The sequence below is a fragment of the Vipera ursinii genome (assembly GCF_947247035.1).
Source record: "Vipera ursinii genome assembly, chromosome: 14".
Classification (NCBI taxonomy): Eukaryota; Metazoa; Chordata; class Lepidosauria; order Squamata; family Viperidae; genus Vipera; species Vipera ursinii.
In genome coordinates, this window is record NC_139527.1 from 9196785 (window position 1) to 9212897 (window position 16113).

Below are 16113 nucleotides of genomic sequence, written 5' to 3' on the forward strand. Positions count from 1 at the left end.
AGCTCAGAGCACCCAGGACCCCACAGTTCAACTCTGAGCTACAAATATTCTCTCCTACCGGTATTTTGAGACTGGTCAGGAGGACAAGCTTTATAACCAGCAACAACTTCAGTGATATAGCGAGAGGTTGTAGGGTCCCACAAATGACATGATCCTCATTGGCTCCTTTTTGTGTGTGTGTGTATTCTTCCTGCAGGCAGATGACCCCCCCTAAGGCTGCAAATTTTCCCAGTGAGACAGTCCTCTTGCGACTTGGTGGACGAGGAATGGCTGAAATCCACCATGGTTGAAGGCAGAATGTAGTTCACGCCAACTATATTCACTCTGTTCCCTTCTCTTTCGATAGATCGGGTGGGTTGGCAGCTTCCTGCAGTGGAGGTGGATTATCCCGAAGGCCTCGATCGCTTCAAACATTTTGCCCGGTTTTTCCTGGAAGGAAAGGTGGGTGCCCGCATCCCTCTACAGCAGAGGCCCCCGGCCTTTCTGGGTTAGCGCCCCAAAGGGAAAGGCAGTCAGCTTTACACACGCATGCACAAATGGAGTCAGAAGCGTGTGAGCGCCGCAAGCACACGCATGCCAGAAATGGGGCCGTTAGAGCCCATGCAATGCTCAGGTTGGCTAGTGCCCGCACGATACAAACAGGGCCATTAGCGCCCACGTGCCACAAACTAGGCCACTAGCACCCACACAACACTCGGGATGGCTAGCGCCCGCACAATACAAATGAGGCTGCCAGCACCCGCATGAAGGCCAGGGCAATGATTGCGTGACTGGGGTGTGTTTGTGCATGCACACATACACACTGGCTAGCTACTCACACAGCCCAGTAGCCAACACACCACGGCTCGGCAGTGGGCCACGACCCACAGGTTGGGGACCCCTGCTCTATAGTTAATTCTCAACTGATAACCACATTTGGGCCTGGATCGTGTGTCACGACGTGATGCAACCTTTAATTGAGTCATAATATGAGAGGGGAGGGAGGTGGGGCATCCAATTTTTTGACCTTTCTGCTGTGGTCGTTAAGCGAATCCAGCTTACCCCACTGACTTTGCTTGGTGGAAGATAACTGGGAAGACCCCAAATGGGAATCCTGTGATACCAGGACGCTGCAACTTGTCATAAATGCTGTCGTCAGAGTGAGGATTGGTTGTAAGCCTCAGTTTTCAGCACCGCCGTAACTTTGAATGGTTGCTAAACAAATGGTCATAAAATGAGGCCTGTCTCTGTTTCAGCCTCTGCCGTGATCTGCTACGGTTTCAGACTTTCCCTGAATTTTTAAGCGTTTCGCCAACCTCCTGCTTGTTAGTTAACTGCATTCAACTACAAAAACCATGGTCCCCACCCCGAGGCGGCCATGTTAGCTGCAAATGGGAGAAGGCCACTAATTCCCTACCCATGGATTTTTTTTAAAAAAATAATTTTCCCTTTTTTTTGGGAGTCTTGTTTTGACTTGTATACGAATTAAACATTAAAAAGTTGGCGACGAGGGATTGAAAAAGCTCTTCGGGGTGTCCGAGCTCACAAATGAGTAGATTAATCAGTAGATTATTATTTTTTTTCCTAGGTTGTGAAACCGTTGGCGGCTTACAGCCGTTGCCTGCTGTCCAGTCCGGTCACGATGCTAAAGACCTGGTCCAAGTAGGTTGCAGACAGTCCCTCCTCTCATTGTATGTGAGATGGTGGTAGAATTAGGGAGTCCCTCCCCCCTCCCCAAAAATCATATGTCGTATCCCCAAGTGAAACCTTTTGGCCTTGTTCTCTGTCCTTAAGAAGGTTCTCTTAGAACAGGGGTAGGCAGCCTTGGCTCTTTTATGACTCGTGGACTTCAACTCCCAGAATTCCTGAGTCAGCCGTGCTGAGGGGAAAGGGAGAGGTTTCCAAGCCGAGCCATGCTGGCTCAGGAATTCTGGGAGTTGAAGTCCACGAGTCATCAAAGAGCCAAGGTTGCCTACCCGTCTTAGAACATAGAATCACAGGGCTGAAAGGGACCTCAGAGGTCTTCTAGTCCAACCCCTTGCTCAAGCAGAAGACCTTATTCCAGGGGTCTTCAAACTTGGCCCTTTTATGACTTGTGAACTTCAACTCCCAGAATTCCTCAGCCAGCATGCCTGCGTGATAGTCGTTTCCAACTCTAGGGGCCGGTGCTCATCTCCGTTTCAAAGCCGAAGAGTCCGAGGACGTCTCCGTGGTCATGTGGCCGGCATGACTAGATGCCAAAGGCGCACGGAACGCTGTTACCTTCCCACCGTAGCGGTCCCTATTTTTCTACTTGCCTTTTTACGTGCTTACGAACTGCTAGGTTGGCAGAAGCTGGGACGAGTAACAGGCGCTCTGTTACGCAGCACTCGGGATTCGACCCGCCAAACTGCCGACCTTCAGATCGACAAGCTCAGCGTCCTAACCCACTGAGCCACCGCGTCAATAAATCACCGTTACTATACAGGGATCCTAAAGTGGATCCCTCAATCCCATCTGGTCCCCATTAACTATCCATGGTGTCAACGAGGGTATAAGAAACACTTGGAGATTGAAGAAAACAACCCATCAACCACGTAAAGCCATCCAACTAAGCTTCCAATTCCGATGAAGGCCATTTGTTAAAAAATTCATATATCTCCCCTCTGTCTTTGAACATCTCCTGAGCATCCTTCTCCAGCTGCCAGGGCCAAATGCGACATCGACAGAATCAGGGACCTCAGCTGTCTGGTGTCACCGTGGCAGGAAGGATGACATAGAGCAGGGGTAGGCAACCTCGGCTCTTTTATGACCCGTGGACTTCAACTCCCAGAATTCCTCAGCCAGCATGGTGCAGCATGGAAACCTCTCCCTTTCCCCTCAGCATGGCCGGCTCAGGAATTCTGGGAGTTGAAGTCCAAAAGTCATAAAGCGGCCTAGGCCTAGGCCAGGGTTAGGCCACCTTGGCTTTTTTATGACTCGTGGACTTCAACTCCCAGAATTCCTGAGCCAGCATGGCTCAGCATGGAAACCTCTCCCTTTTTCCCCTCAGCATGGCTGGCTCAGGAATTCTGGGAGTTGAAGTCCACGAGTCATAAAAGAGCCGAGGTTGCCTACCCCTGGCATAGAGGGTTACCCCATTTCTCTCTCTCTTTCTCCTTCCCAATCTGTTTTCTCTCTCAATCTCTTTTTCAATCTCTCTCCATTTCTGTTTCTCTTTCAATCTCTCTTCCTCTCTCTTGTCTGTCTCAACCTTTCTCTCAATCTCTCTCTTCCTGTCTCTTTCAGTCTTTCTTTCTCAATCTCTCTCGGTCTTCCTCCCTCTTTCTTGCTCGATCTCTCAATTTCTCTCTCTCTCTTTTGTTATACATTTTATTAGATTACAGAGTAAAATACAAAGCAAATGGTAGGACACGGTGGGGAGGGAAAAGTGAAAGAAAAGTGAGGGTTTTTTTCTCTCTCTCTCAACCTCTGTCTTCCTCTCTCTTTCTCTCTCAATCTTTCTCTGTCTCTTGTTTCTTTCCCTCAATCTCTCTTTCTCTGTCTCTTTCACTTTCTCTCAACCGCATTTTCCCTTTCAAATCTCTTCCTCTTTCTCAAGTCTTTGTTTCTCTCAGTCTGTCTTCCTCCTTCTTTCTCTCTGTCAATTTTCTCTCTCTCAACCTCTCTGCTTTCATCTCTTGCTTCCCTCTCAATCTTTCTCCGTCTTTGTCTCCCTTAATCTCTCTTTCTCTTTCACTCTCTCTCAATCTCTCTGCCTTCCTCTTTCTCTCAGTCTTTCTCTCTCAAAATCTCTTGTCTTCCTCTCTTTCTCTCTCAGTCTTTCTCGGTCTGTTTCTCTCTCCGTCTCTCTCTTTCTCTCTCGAAGTGCCATCCGTGAGTCCTCAGGCCCACCCTGATGGATCTCACACTTCCAACACTGCCTCCCTGGCACCAGCGGTTACGAGCAGCTGGGTGGCAAGCAAGTCATGAAACCTTCTGCCACATGGCACAGCGTCAATGTCAGGACCCACCCCAATCCACATCCCAGGAAAGAACGAACTCTTGAACCAGGAATTGTCCAAAAGAAGCTTTTACTGAAACATGATTGGTAATGGGAATACTAGACAGGATCTGAGCTGTGTTACAGTTGGTGCTTTTTAAAGGGGTCCCCGGGTCGAACCTCCTCCCTCCAAGCCTTCTGGTCTGTCCTGGATCAATTTAAATTCAGGTGTCAAAACCTTCCATGGGAAAGAGGGAATTCTCGAGTCTTCACAATTGCTCCCTTCCTTTAGAGATTCTAAACAGAGATACAAACCAGATCCCTCCCCCTTCCTTTGTTGTTCTCAGTTCAAAGATTCTTCCCCTGGTCTTTGAAGACAGCCTCCTGCCAGGCTGAATACAAATCCTCTCTCTCCTCCTTGGAGAAATGGCAGAATCCAGGGGGAGGTATAAGATTTTAAAACACAGATAAGAGTTTTATGAATGGGATATAAATGGATTCTGACACGCAGGCTGTCCGGGAGCCAACTAAGGATGAGTTGCACCCCTCCAGCCAGGTGGGAGAAAAACATGAAATCCTTAGTGAAAACACCAACCCACTCCCACCTCCAACTTTACCCACAATTAAAAAACAGAGATTTTGACTGAAATTCAGAAATGGAATGGGGGAAATTTCTAATAATCGATTTAAGAAAGAAAAGGATTGTCTTCCTGGCACCCCCATACCAGAAAGGCTTGGGACCAGATACATTTGCTCCCCTGTCAGTGATTGATTGATTTGATTGAAAATTGATTTTGTTCACCCCTCTGGATTCTCTCTCTCTCTCTCTCTCTCTCTCTCTCTCTCTCTCTCTCTCTCTCTGTGTGTGTGTGTGTGATATTTCTGCAGACTTCAGCCAAGGACAGAATCTTTGCTTCAAGCGCTGGTTTCCGAAAACATTGATAACCGGGACGCTTTGCAGCTGGCCTGGGAGAAAAACCCAAAATGTAAGCATTCAGATATCCAAGATTTTAATTTTTTTTTAAAGATGGTTTTTATTTTGCTTATTCTGCCACTAAACACTTTTGTAAGGTTTGATAAGCTGGGGTAGTTGGAATCACGATCGCAAGCTAAATTCAGGAATTGTAAACGTTGCATCACAGCAGACTGACGGGTCACTCCCTCCTCCAATTTTAATCTTCTCATTTCAGATTTGTTGGCTGAATATTGCCAGTGGGTTCCGGAAGTTACCCATGAGGAAGTTGCTAAAATTTGGCCTCCGGTGCATTGATGCAGTGAATGTTTGAGCCAGGAACTCTCAAAGTTTGTTGTTCTTCCCAAAAATGCCATGAAGACCCTCCTGGGAAAAAGCAAGAGCCATAACTGCACAAGGAAAGAGGAGACAAATTCAGCCTTTCTGTATTTGTCATCCCAAAGAGCAACATGTCATCTGCTGAGTAGCAACATATGTGACATTTGTGACCTGCAAAAAAAAATCATAATCCTGCAGTTGTTTGTTTTTGGTTGGGCTGAATGCAGTCCAGTGAACGAGAAAATGCCAGATCCTTTCGTACAAAAGAAATTAAATGTTTCTCAACCTTGGCAACTTTAAGGAAGGTGGACTTCAACTCCCAGAATCCCCCAGGATCTGGTTTTCCTGGAGAATAGACTCTGTGGTTGCCGAAACTAATCCAATATTTCTCAACCTGAGCAACTTTAGGGGTGGGGGTAGACTTCAGCTCCCAGAATCCCCCAGGGTCTGGCTTTTCTTGAGAACACACTTTATGGTTGCTGGAAATAATCCAGTATTTCTCAACTTGAGCAATTTAAAGAGGTTTGGACTTCGATTCCCAGAATTCCCCAGCTGGCAAAGTTTGAAAAACCCTGGACTACAGTTGCAAGGATCTCGCAGTCCATTAAGCAGTGTTTACTTTAATCCTGGTTTTTCTGGCTAAGCCACAGTCATTACGTTTTCACCTGCAAACCCAGAAACTATGCTTAGATATAAATCCCAGTAGGTTGGTTCACACAAACACCCTGAGCCACAAACATAAAGATTTAGTAGAGTAGAGCATACATGCCCTTCACATGTTTCAACCACATGAATAGGATAGGATAGGACAGGATGGAATGGAGAATTAGAATAGAATAGAATAGAATAGAATAGAATAGAATAGAATAGAATAGAATAGAATAGAATAGAATAGAATAGAATAGAATAGAATAGAGCTGGAAGGGACCTTGGAGGTCTTCTAGTCCAACCCCCCGCTCGAGCAGGAGAACCTATACACTTTCAGACAGATGGCTGTCCAGTCTCTTCTTAAAAACTTCCAGTAATGGAGTATCCATGATTTCGGGTGGCAAGCTGTTCCATTGGTTAATTGTCCTCGCTGTTAGGAACTTTCTCCTTAATTCCAGGTTGCTTCTCTCTCTGGCCAGTTTCCAGCCATTGTTTCTTGTCCTGCCTTCAGGCGCTTTGGAGAATAGTTCGGCCCCCTCTTCTTTGTGGCAGCCCCTCCGATACTGGAATGCTGCTATCATGTCCCCCTATTTCTTCTCTTGAGACTAGCCAAACCCAAGTCCTGCAGCCATTCTTCATATGTTTTAGTCATCTTTAGTCATTTGATCATTTTAGTTGCTCTTCTCTGAGCTTTTTCCAAGGTCTCAGCATCTTTTTTGTAGTATGGTGAACTGCAGCTATTTCAGGTTTTGCAGAAATGAATGTTAAGAAATGGAATATTCTAATACGCCACTGCCTGGAGAAAAAAAACAACTATAGTTTTGAGTGTCTTTTCACCTGTTTCTTTGCCTTTAAAGGCTCCCGATGCTAATTGTGCCTTTTTCGATTCATGCCCATGAAGTGTCACAGCAATTTGTAAATATAACAGCTGAATGAACATTTGGCCTCCGAGTTTGTTTGTTTATTTTTCCTTTGTTTAGACATCGGCAGGTTTTAATTTGAAATGCCAAGCAGTTTTTTCTTTTCCAGAGATGATCGCTTTCTGCCCCAATTGCATTTGTGAAAATGTCCATGGAGCAACTCTGGGTTTTTGAATCTGATCGTCCAGTTGGAAAGAATGAAGTAGAATGGATTTGGGTGGTATCCGGTGCCTCTTGCAAAAGGAAAAAAAAAAGAATTTTCAAATATAAAAAGACAGTTGCCTGGGGAGGGGGGTGGGCAAATCTCCTAAATTTTTCAACACCTCTGGTCTTAAAAATCCCCTATAATAATTTTGAAAAACAACTGAAGCATTTGCTTGTTCGTATTGGGTTATTATCCAAAAGATTTTCTGAAATAAATTGTTTTTGTCCAGTCCACTGGTTTAGCCATTCCTTGGCCAGTACGGTGTTATATATTCATCCACTGACGTTCCTTGTAGTAACGTCATTTGGGAAAGTCGGAACTGGCAACCGTGTGACCCTGGGATTCTGCAGCCATCATAAATGCCAGAATCTCTGTTACTAAGCAATGCTATTTTTCAGAGAGTCATGCCTGATTTTATAACTTTTGGGCCACCGTTGTTTAGTGGATCACTGCGGTTGTTAAGTGAATCATGTCGTTAAGCGAGTTGCGCTTCCCTTTCTCCCCCCTCCCAATTGACCCTAATTGACCCTGCTTGTCAAAAGCTGCTGGGAAGGTTGCAAATGGCAATCCCTTGATCCCAGGATTCTGCAGCATTGTAAATACGTGCTAGTTAACAACTGCCCAGATTTTGATCCCAGGAATGTGGGCAATGCTGCAACGGTTGTAAGTGCGAGGAGCAGTCATAACTCACTTTTTCAGAGCTGTAGTTACCTGAGCAGTCACTAAATTAATGCTAGGTTGAGAACTACCTATGCTGGGGTGCAAAAGAAGCTGGAATAGAATAGAATAGAATAGAATAGAATAGAATAGAATAGAATAGAATAGAATTCAGAATGAATAGAATTCAGAATAGAATAGAAAATATGGAATAGAATAGAATAGAATAGAATAGAATAGAATAGAATAGAATAGAATAGAATAGAATAGAATAGAATAGAATAGAATAGAATAGAAAATATGGAATGGGATAAAGTAGAATGGAATGGAATGGAAGAAAAGAATAGAATAGAAAATGTGGAGTGGAATAGAATAGAATATGGAATAGAACAGAATATTGTCATTTTAAATGTACACGAATCCGGCATGCATTAAAATGAAATTTCGTTGCATTCAGCTCTCAAAGAGTAACCACCGCCAATATAAACTACATAAATATATGACCAAAACAATTGCATATACACCCACATATATTCTGTATGCGTGATTATGTTCTATATAGTACACATCCATTTGTCTTGCATAGTGTAAGAACTGCCTCGGGCAGCGGGGTTGGACTAGACGACCTCCCCGGTTCCTTTCCAGCCCTGGGATTCTATGGTTTGCATTTGCAAACATCGAATGGGATGCGAGGGGACAAAAAAACCTGGAGATGCCGGGGATTGAACCCGGGGCCTCATACATGCAAAGCATGCGCTCTACCACTGAGCTACATCCCCTTCCTGCGCAGGAGGCTTCCAGCGGGAAGTACAAAGCTATTCCATTTTTTCCCCCTTTGTTTTTCTCCCCCTTTGCAAAATTATTCTCTTCCCTCCCCCTTCTTTTGACGTCCAGCTTTTCAATGCAGACAGAAATGGCTCCCCTTCACTCCCATCTTAAACCCTGAAGCTCTGAGCCGCACAAGGAAGGGGAAAGAGAGCCAGGAGTTTGCCCTGCTTCGGCAGGCTGATCGTCTTCCTCTTTCGGGCAAACGGCCTCTCTTTGGGGAGCAGGAGCCCCCAAGCGAGCGGTGTATTTTATTTTATATTATTTTATATTATATTATATTAATTATATTATATTATATTTTTATATTATATTAATCATATTACATTACATTACATTATATTATTATATTATATTATTATATTATATTATTATATTATATTATATATTATATTTATTATATTATATTATATTTATATTATATTATTATATTATGTTATGTTACATTACATTACATTACATTATTATATTATTATATCATATCATTATATTGTATTATATTATATTATATTATATTAATCATATATTATATTACATTATATTACATTACATTATATTATTATATTATATTATGTTATATTATATTATTATATTATTATGTTATGTTACATTACATTACATTATTATATTATTATATTATTATATTATTATATCATATTATCATAATATTATATTATTATATTATATTATTATATTATATTATATTATATTATATTATATTATATTATATTATATTATTATATTATTTTATTTTATTTTATTTTATTTTATTTTATTTTTATTTTATTATTATTTTATTTTATTTTATTTTATTTGAAACAAGGGGAGAAGCAAGGAAAGGAAGGAAGGAAGGCAGGCGGCTTGGGATCAGCACCTTTAACTGGGCTGTTTCGGAAGGCTGCGCTCGGGTTCTTCCTCGTTAGTATAGTGGTAAGTATCCCCGCCTGTCACGCGGGAGACCGGGGTTCGATTCCCCGACGGGGAGTCCTGACAATTTTTTTTTATTTTTTGGTAAAATAAATTCCAGCAAAAGCCCAACTCCCTAACCAAAGCAGCACATGCTTTCTTTTCTCTTCATTCCACCCCAGCAAAAAGAGACTATTACTTCTTTTTTTTTTAATCCTTGATTGGATTCTGTGACTTTTGCATCTTAGGCTCCTTTTGCTCATTCGTTCGTTCGTGCATTCATTCGTTCGTTCGTTCATTGATATAGCCCTCCATCTCCCGCAGGTGACCCGACGCGGCTTTCAATAAAGCAGATGCAATGGAACGGAGAAAAAAAGAAAAAAAAAAGAAACCTAACATGCAACCCTGCCTGTTCTCCAGAGAAAATTGCAAGGGGGAGCCTGCAAGATTTCTGCCCCCGCCCCGCAGCTGTCTAGAGGCTAATCCAGGGGTAGGCAACCTGGGCTCTTTTATGACTCCTGGACTTCAACTCCCAGAATTCCTGAGCCAGCTGTGCTGGCTCAGGAATTCTGGGAGTTGAAGTCCAGGAGTCATAAAAGAGCCCAGGTTGCCTACCCCTGGGCTAATCTAACCCCTTCCCCACTTCTAAAAGCAGAGGGCTTTAGGGTGGGGCGGGAGGGCAAATCCAGAGATGCTCCTATTGAAGAAAAACGGGGAGTTTATAACTCCATTGGGGCAGGTTGCCATTTGCAAAGGAAGAAGGAAAGAAAAAAAAAAGAGGGCAGCGGCGCCTTGAAAGGAAGAACGAAGAAGCGGAGTGACATCAGCCGAAATAGCTCAGTTGGGAGAGCGTTAGACTGAAGATCTAAAGGTCCCTGGTTCGATCCCGGGTTTCGGCAGAGTTTTTTTTTCTTCTATTTTGGGGTGGTGTTTGCGAAACACTTTTTTTTGTTTTGCGTGGCACCCTGAAAAGAAGGCAAAAGGGAGCAGGACCCCATCCAAACCCCTTCAGCTGAGGTTTTCTTTCTGTGTGTATGTGTGTGTGTATGTTTTGCAAAGGATTGCAAAGTTGCGTGAGCTGCTGATGCTGCTCCCGTCTGCTTGAGTCTCGTTTCTCTTGCACAAGATTCTTGCCTAGGAAACGTGTGAAAGGGGACCCCAGGCTTAACGCAGGGGTCTTCAAACTTGGCCCCTTTATGCCTTGTGGACTTCAACTCCCAGAATTCCTCAGCCAGGCACGCTGGCTGAGGAATTCTGGGAGTTGAAGTCCACAAGTCATAAAAGGGCCAAGTTTTGAAGACCCCCCTGGTTTAAGGTGACCCGGAAGTTGGCTCTGCTTTGCCTCCAAGGAGGGTGACTGGAAAGCTTTGGAAAGGCTCCTCCTCGTTAGTATAGTGGTAAGTATCCCCGCCTGTCACGCGGGAGACCGGGGTTCGATTCCCCGACGGGGAGGCCTGAAATTTTTTATTTAATTTTTACTCTTAAAAGTATTTTTTTCCTCTGCAAAAAAGAAACGTCGCCACCGTTTTTTGGCTTGCATTGATGCAATAGCGGCAGGCAGCTCCAAAGAAGATTTAAGCAGAAAATGGCAATGGGAGCAAGGTGGGGCAGCCCCTTTTGCACACTTGGCTTATTATGGGTAAAGTGTGGCCTTGCTGGAGAAAGGGGGTGGGGAGGCTGCAACGTTGCCCAAATGAGGCCAGTTTCTCAGCCCATTTTAAGAAGGGTGGACTTCAATTCCCAGAATTCCCTAGCCAGCAAATGTTCCTCCAGGAGCATGCTTGGCTGGGGAATTCTGGGAGTTGTGAAGTCCATCCTTCTCTTAAAGTGGCCAAAGTTGAGAAATATGGAGAAATCCTTCAGTTGGCATTAACTCTTTATTTCCCTCTTATCTGCCCATTCCGTCTTAGCCAAGAAATCCACTCCAGGTTTTCACTCCAACCGAGTCTCTCTGCCACTCAACCGTTTATTTTGTCTATTTTGCCGAGCTTCGAACTTTGTATCCTTCCGCCGCCGCTCCATACCGCAGAAGGCGGGGCTGACTTCTTGCTCACACCCCTTCTGACTTCCCGCGGCCTTATTGGCTAACGGGAGGTCGCGTGCGCTCGAACGAAAAATAATCCCTCCCTTTCTGTTGGCGGAGGGATCCAAGTGCGACGCCTATATAAAAGGACACCGCAGCCGGGTCCGCAGTTAGACCTAGTCGCCTCTTGCTTGTGAGAATTTGTTGCTGTCTGCTAGGCCCCACTCGAGCTCCGCCGTAAGCCTTTATTGTTAAATTTATGTCTTATAGTGGTGTTTCTCTATGTTTTCTATTACATTTAGTCTGAGGGGAGGGATGACTTCCCTTTAGTGAGCCTTATTTTGAAGCCGTGGTGGGGAGCCTCGCTTCTGAGGGGAAAGGAAACTGTGTAGACGGGACGCGCGGATTTCCAACAGGTTGCTCCTTCGTGGCGGCGTCTGCCGAGTGGGCAAAAAAGGCTATATTTTTTTTAAATCAAAATGGAGAGAAGGCAGGGGAGGAGGAAGGCCTCAAGGGCTCTTATTCAGCCGCCACCCAAAATGGCCGCCCCGGCAGCTGGACAGGGAGAGTCAGCGAGTCTTTCCCCTCCCCACGCCTGTGACGTCTCCATTCTGACGTCGCGCGCCCTTAGCTCCGCCCCCAACCCAAGGCGTCCAGTGCGCACGCGCGCTTTCTCTTCTCTCTGCTCTTTGATTCTTGGCCCGAGAAGCGACGGAGGCTGGTAAAGGAGGTCGGGGGCCGTGCAGCCCTTCTCCCTACGGACCTTGCCAGTTTTTTGGGTGGGGGGGGTGTTTGATAGGGAATGAGAGCCAATGCACCTCGGGAAGGCTTCCTTAGGCGTAAAAGCAGGGTGGGAGAGGGGTTTCCAAAGGTCGACTAGTCGTGGCCCTTGCGGCATGCTGGAAAAACGAGACGACTATCCTTGAAAGGTGGACGTCACTTTTCAGGAAGTCTCATGAAAGAACATGTAGCCTGCATAGGCAGACAGTATTCCTGTTGGGTAAATTAGCTTTATTGGTGTAATGGGGGTTAGCCGGTGGTCCAGCTCCAGGAGTGTGAATCTGGGCATTGCACGGTAAGAAGAGAACTATGGAGATCCTGTCATGGAGTTTTCCTTGTGTTTAAATCAGGGGTCTCCCAAACCTGGCCGCTTTTAAGATTTGTGGGATTCAATACCCAGAATTCCTCAGCCAGCCAGAAGTTTCCAAGTTTGGAGATGCCTGCTTTAAATCAATGTAAGACGTTGCACCGTGACATTGAATGACCTCATTAAACACAGTTGAGAGTTACTAACTGGGTTGATGATGTTCCCCTTTTCCCTCTTTCCCTGTTGCAGAGAAAATGCAGATCTTTGTGAAGACCTTGACCGGGAAAACCATCACCCTAGAGGTGGAGCCCAGCGACACCATTGAGAACGTCAAGGCCAAGATCCAGGATAAGGAAGGCATTCCTCCCGACCAGCAGAGGCTGATCTTTGCTGGCAAACAGCTGGAAGATGGCCGCACTCTCTCTGACTACAACATCCAGAAGGAGTCCACCCTCCACCTTGTCCTGCGTCTGAGAGGCGGCATGCAGATCTTTGTGAAGACCTTGACCGGCAAGACCATCACCCTGGAGGTGGAGCCCAGCGACACCATTGAGAACGTCAAGGCCAAGATCCAGGATAAGGAAGGCATTCCTCCGGACCAGCAGAGGCTGATCTTTGCTGGCAAACAGCTGGAAGATGGCCGCACACTCTCTGACTACAACATCCAGAAGGAGTCCACCCTCCACTTGGTCCTGCGTCTGAGGGGTGGGATGCAGATCTTTGTGAAGACCTTGACCGGCAAGACCATCACCCTGGAGGTGGAGCCCAGCGACACCATTGAGAACGTCAAGGCCAAGATCCAGGATAAGGAAGGCATTCCTCCCGACCAGCAGAGGCTGATCTTTGCTGGCAAACAGCTGGAAGATGGCCGCACTCTCTCTGACTACAACATCCAGAAGGAGTCCACCCTCCACCTTGTCCTGCGTCTGAGAGGCGGCATGCAGATCTTTGTGAAGACCTTGACCGGCAAGACCATCACCCTGGAGGTGGAGCCCAGCGACACCATTGAGAACGTCAAGGCCAAGATCCAGGATAAGGAAGGCATTCCTCCGGACCAGCAGAGGCTGATCTTTGCTGGCAAACAGCTGGAAGATGGCCGCACACTCTCTGACTACAACATCCAGAAGGAGTCCACCCTCCACTTGGTCCTGCGTCTGAGGGGTGGGATGCAGATCTTTGTGAAGACCTTGACCGGCAAGACCATCACCCTGGAGGTGGAGCCCAGCGACACCATTGAGAACGTCAAGGCCAAGATCCAGGATAAGGAAGGCATTCCTCCCGACCAGCAGAGGCTGATCTTTGCTGGCAAACAGCTGGAAGATGGCCGCACTCTCTCTGACTACAACATCCAGAAGGAGTCCACCCTCCACCTTGTCCTGCGTCTGAGAGGCGGCATGCAGATCTTTGTGAAGACCTTGACCGGCAAGACCATCACCCTGGAGGTGGAGCCCAGCGACACCATTGAGAACGTCAAGGCCAAGATCCAGGATAAGGAAGGCATTCCTCCGGACCAGCAGAGGCTGATCTTTGCTGGCAAACAGCTGGAAGATGGCCGCACACTCTCTGACTACAACATCCAGAAGGAGTCCACCCTCCACTTGGTCCTGCGTCTGAGGGGTGGGATGCAGATCTTTGTGAAGACCTTGACCGGCAAGACCATCACCCTGGAGGTGGAGCCCAGCGACACCATTGAGAACGTCAAGGCCAAGATCCAGGATAAGGAAGGCATTCCTCCTGACCAGCAGAGGCTGATCTTTGCTGGCAAACAGCTGGAAGATGGCCGCACTCTCTCTGACTACAACATCCAGAAGGAGTCCACCCTCCACCTTGTCCTGCGTCTGAGGGGTGGTTTTTAAACTCTGCTTCGCTTACAACCATTGAAGTAAACTTCACTGCACTTTGTTTCAATAAAGCTGTTGGGATTCCCAATTGTCTTTGTGGATTATTTGAATAGTTGTGTACAAAGTATAAACAATGGAGCAACGAGGGTGGAATGAAAATGCTCATTTACAAAATGGGGCAAACACCTAAGTGGAAGGTGTTAGATTTAAGATGCTTTGTCAAAGCTTAGCAAAGTGTGTTGAGTCACGTATGCTAAACAAGTAAATAATGACTCAGAAATCACAAAAGTAAAATAACAAGGCCTGAAAGCCTTTGCTTCAGCCCCAGAGACTGAACTGAAGATACACATTTTCTACCATATTACAAAAAGGATAGGAAATGGTAAGACCATCAGGCGCTAATGTTCATCCTGGGGGCTTCAGTGACTTAAGGCAGTAGCTTTCCTCATCTTCACATTTGGAAGTATTCCAGCATTTCCTGTAATTAGCATCAAAGGTCCCCAACCTTTTGGGCACCAGGGACTGGTTCTGTGGAGAGAGGTTTTTCCATAGACTGGAGAGTGGTTTTGTGTGCTGCCTGCAGATGGGGTTTTGTGCTGACCGGTTGCTGGCATGCCATGGACCGGGGTTGGGGGCCCTTGAGCTTGCTGCCTTGCAGACATTTGAATACCCAGCAAGGTAGCATGGACGTCACTAAACACACTTAGCTAATCTTAATATATGTCTACAAACCAACCACCAAGCTTGGAGCACCCAGGATCCTGCACGTCTCTACAACCCCACCCCCCACTTTAGCAATGATGTGATCTATTATACTTGGGTATTGAAACATCGAGGGACGCGGTGGCTCAGTGAGTTAGGACGCTGAGCTTGTCAATCAAGAAGGTCAGCAGTTTGGTTGTCCCAGCTTCTGCCAACCTAGCAGTTCAAAAGCACATACAAATGCAAGTAGAAAAATAGGGACCACCACGGTGGGAAGGTAACAGCGTTCTGTGTCCTGTTCTCCCATGTAACCCTTGCAGGCATTCTCATGGTGTTGCCAGTTCAGGCCCTTTAGGAGACAAGCCCTTGGAACATGGTTTTGGGTGTTTTCATGGGAGAAGCAACTGCATCCTGTTCAGAGCGAACGTCTCCAGTTTTCAAGCAAGGAGAAGAGGACCGGGGATACATCTGACTGAATTTGGCACTTCTTAAAAAAAAATGGACCTTCGTATCCCCTTCTCTAGGGACGCAGTGGCTCAGTGAGTTAGGACGCTGAGCTTGTCGATCAGAAGGTCGGCAGTTTGGCGGGTCGAATCCCGAGTGCCGCGTAACAGAGTGAGCGCCTGTTACTCATCCCAGCTTCTGCCAACCTAGCAGTTCGAAAGCACGTAAAAATGCAAGTAGAAATAGGGACCACTACGGTGGGAAGGTAACAGCGTTCCGTGCGCCTTTGGAGATGTCCTCGGACAAGTGCTGGCTCTTCGGCTTTGAAACGGAGATGAGCACCGGCCCCTAGAGTCGGAAATGACTAGCACGCATGTGCGGGGGAACCTTTACCTATTGAAACATCTGCAAGAAAACCAAGGACGCACCGTCCCTGTAGATGCCATTCCCTTCTGGCACTGATGGATGTTCCCTGGTTGAGTCACAAAAATGTTTGTTCAGCCCTTTTATTGCAACTACTTTCAGCCCTAGCCTTTAACTTATCCCGACCAATACAAGGAGTTGTGCAGACTTGATTCCTTGGAGAGGAACCGCAATCCCCGCTGGCCAAACCCACACTTGAGT

The 16113-nt window shown here is 46.1% G+C and overlaps 1 protein-coding gene and 1 long non-coding RNA gene across 2 annotated transcripts; both read left to right on the plus strand.

Moving 5' to 3' along the window:
- The first annotated feature begins 246 nt into the window (after positions 1-246).
- Positions 247-8215, plus strand: LOC310646680. Its single transcript, XR_014493739.1, has 4 exons — positions 247-441; positions 1568-1641; positions 4829-4926; positions 5131-8215. It is a non-coding gene; the product is annotated as an uncharacterized lncRNA (long non-coding RNA).
- A 3317-nt stretch (positions 8216-11532) lies between these two features.
- On the plus strand, positions 11533-14431 carry UBC (ubiquitin C). The gene is made up of 2 exons (XM_083373661.1): positions 11533-11652; positions 12752-14431. Exon 2 carries the CDS (start codon positions 12757-12759, stop codon positions 14356-14358), a length of 1602 nt encoding a protein of 533 aa, XP_083229787.1. The 5' UTR covers positions 11533-11652; positions 12752-12756; the 3' UTR covers positions 14359-14431.
- The last annotated feature ends 1682 nt before the right edge of the window (positions 14432-16113 follow it).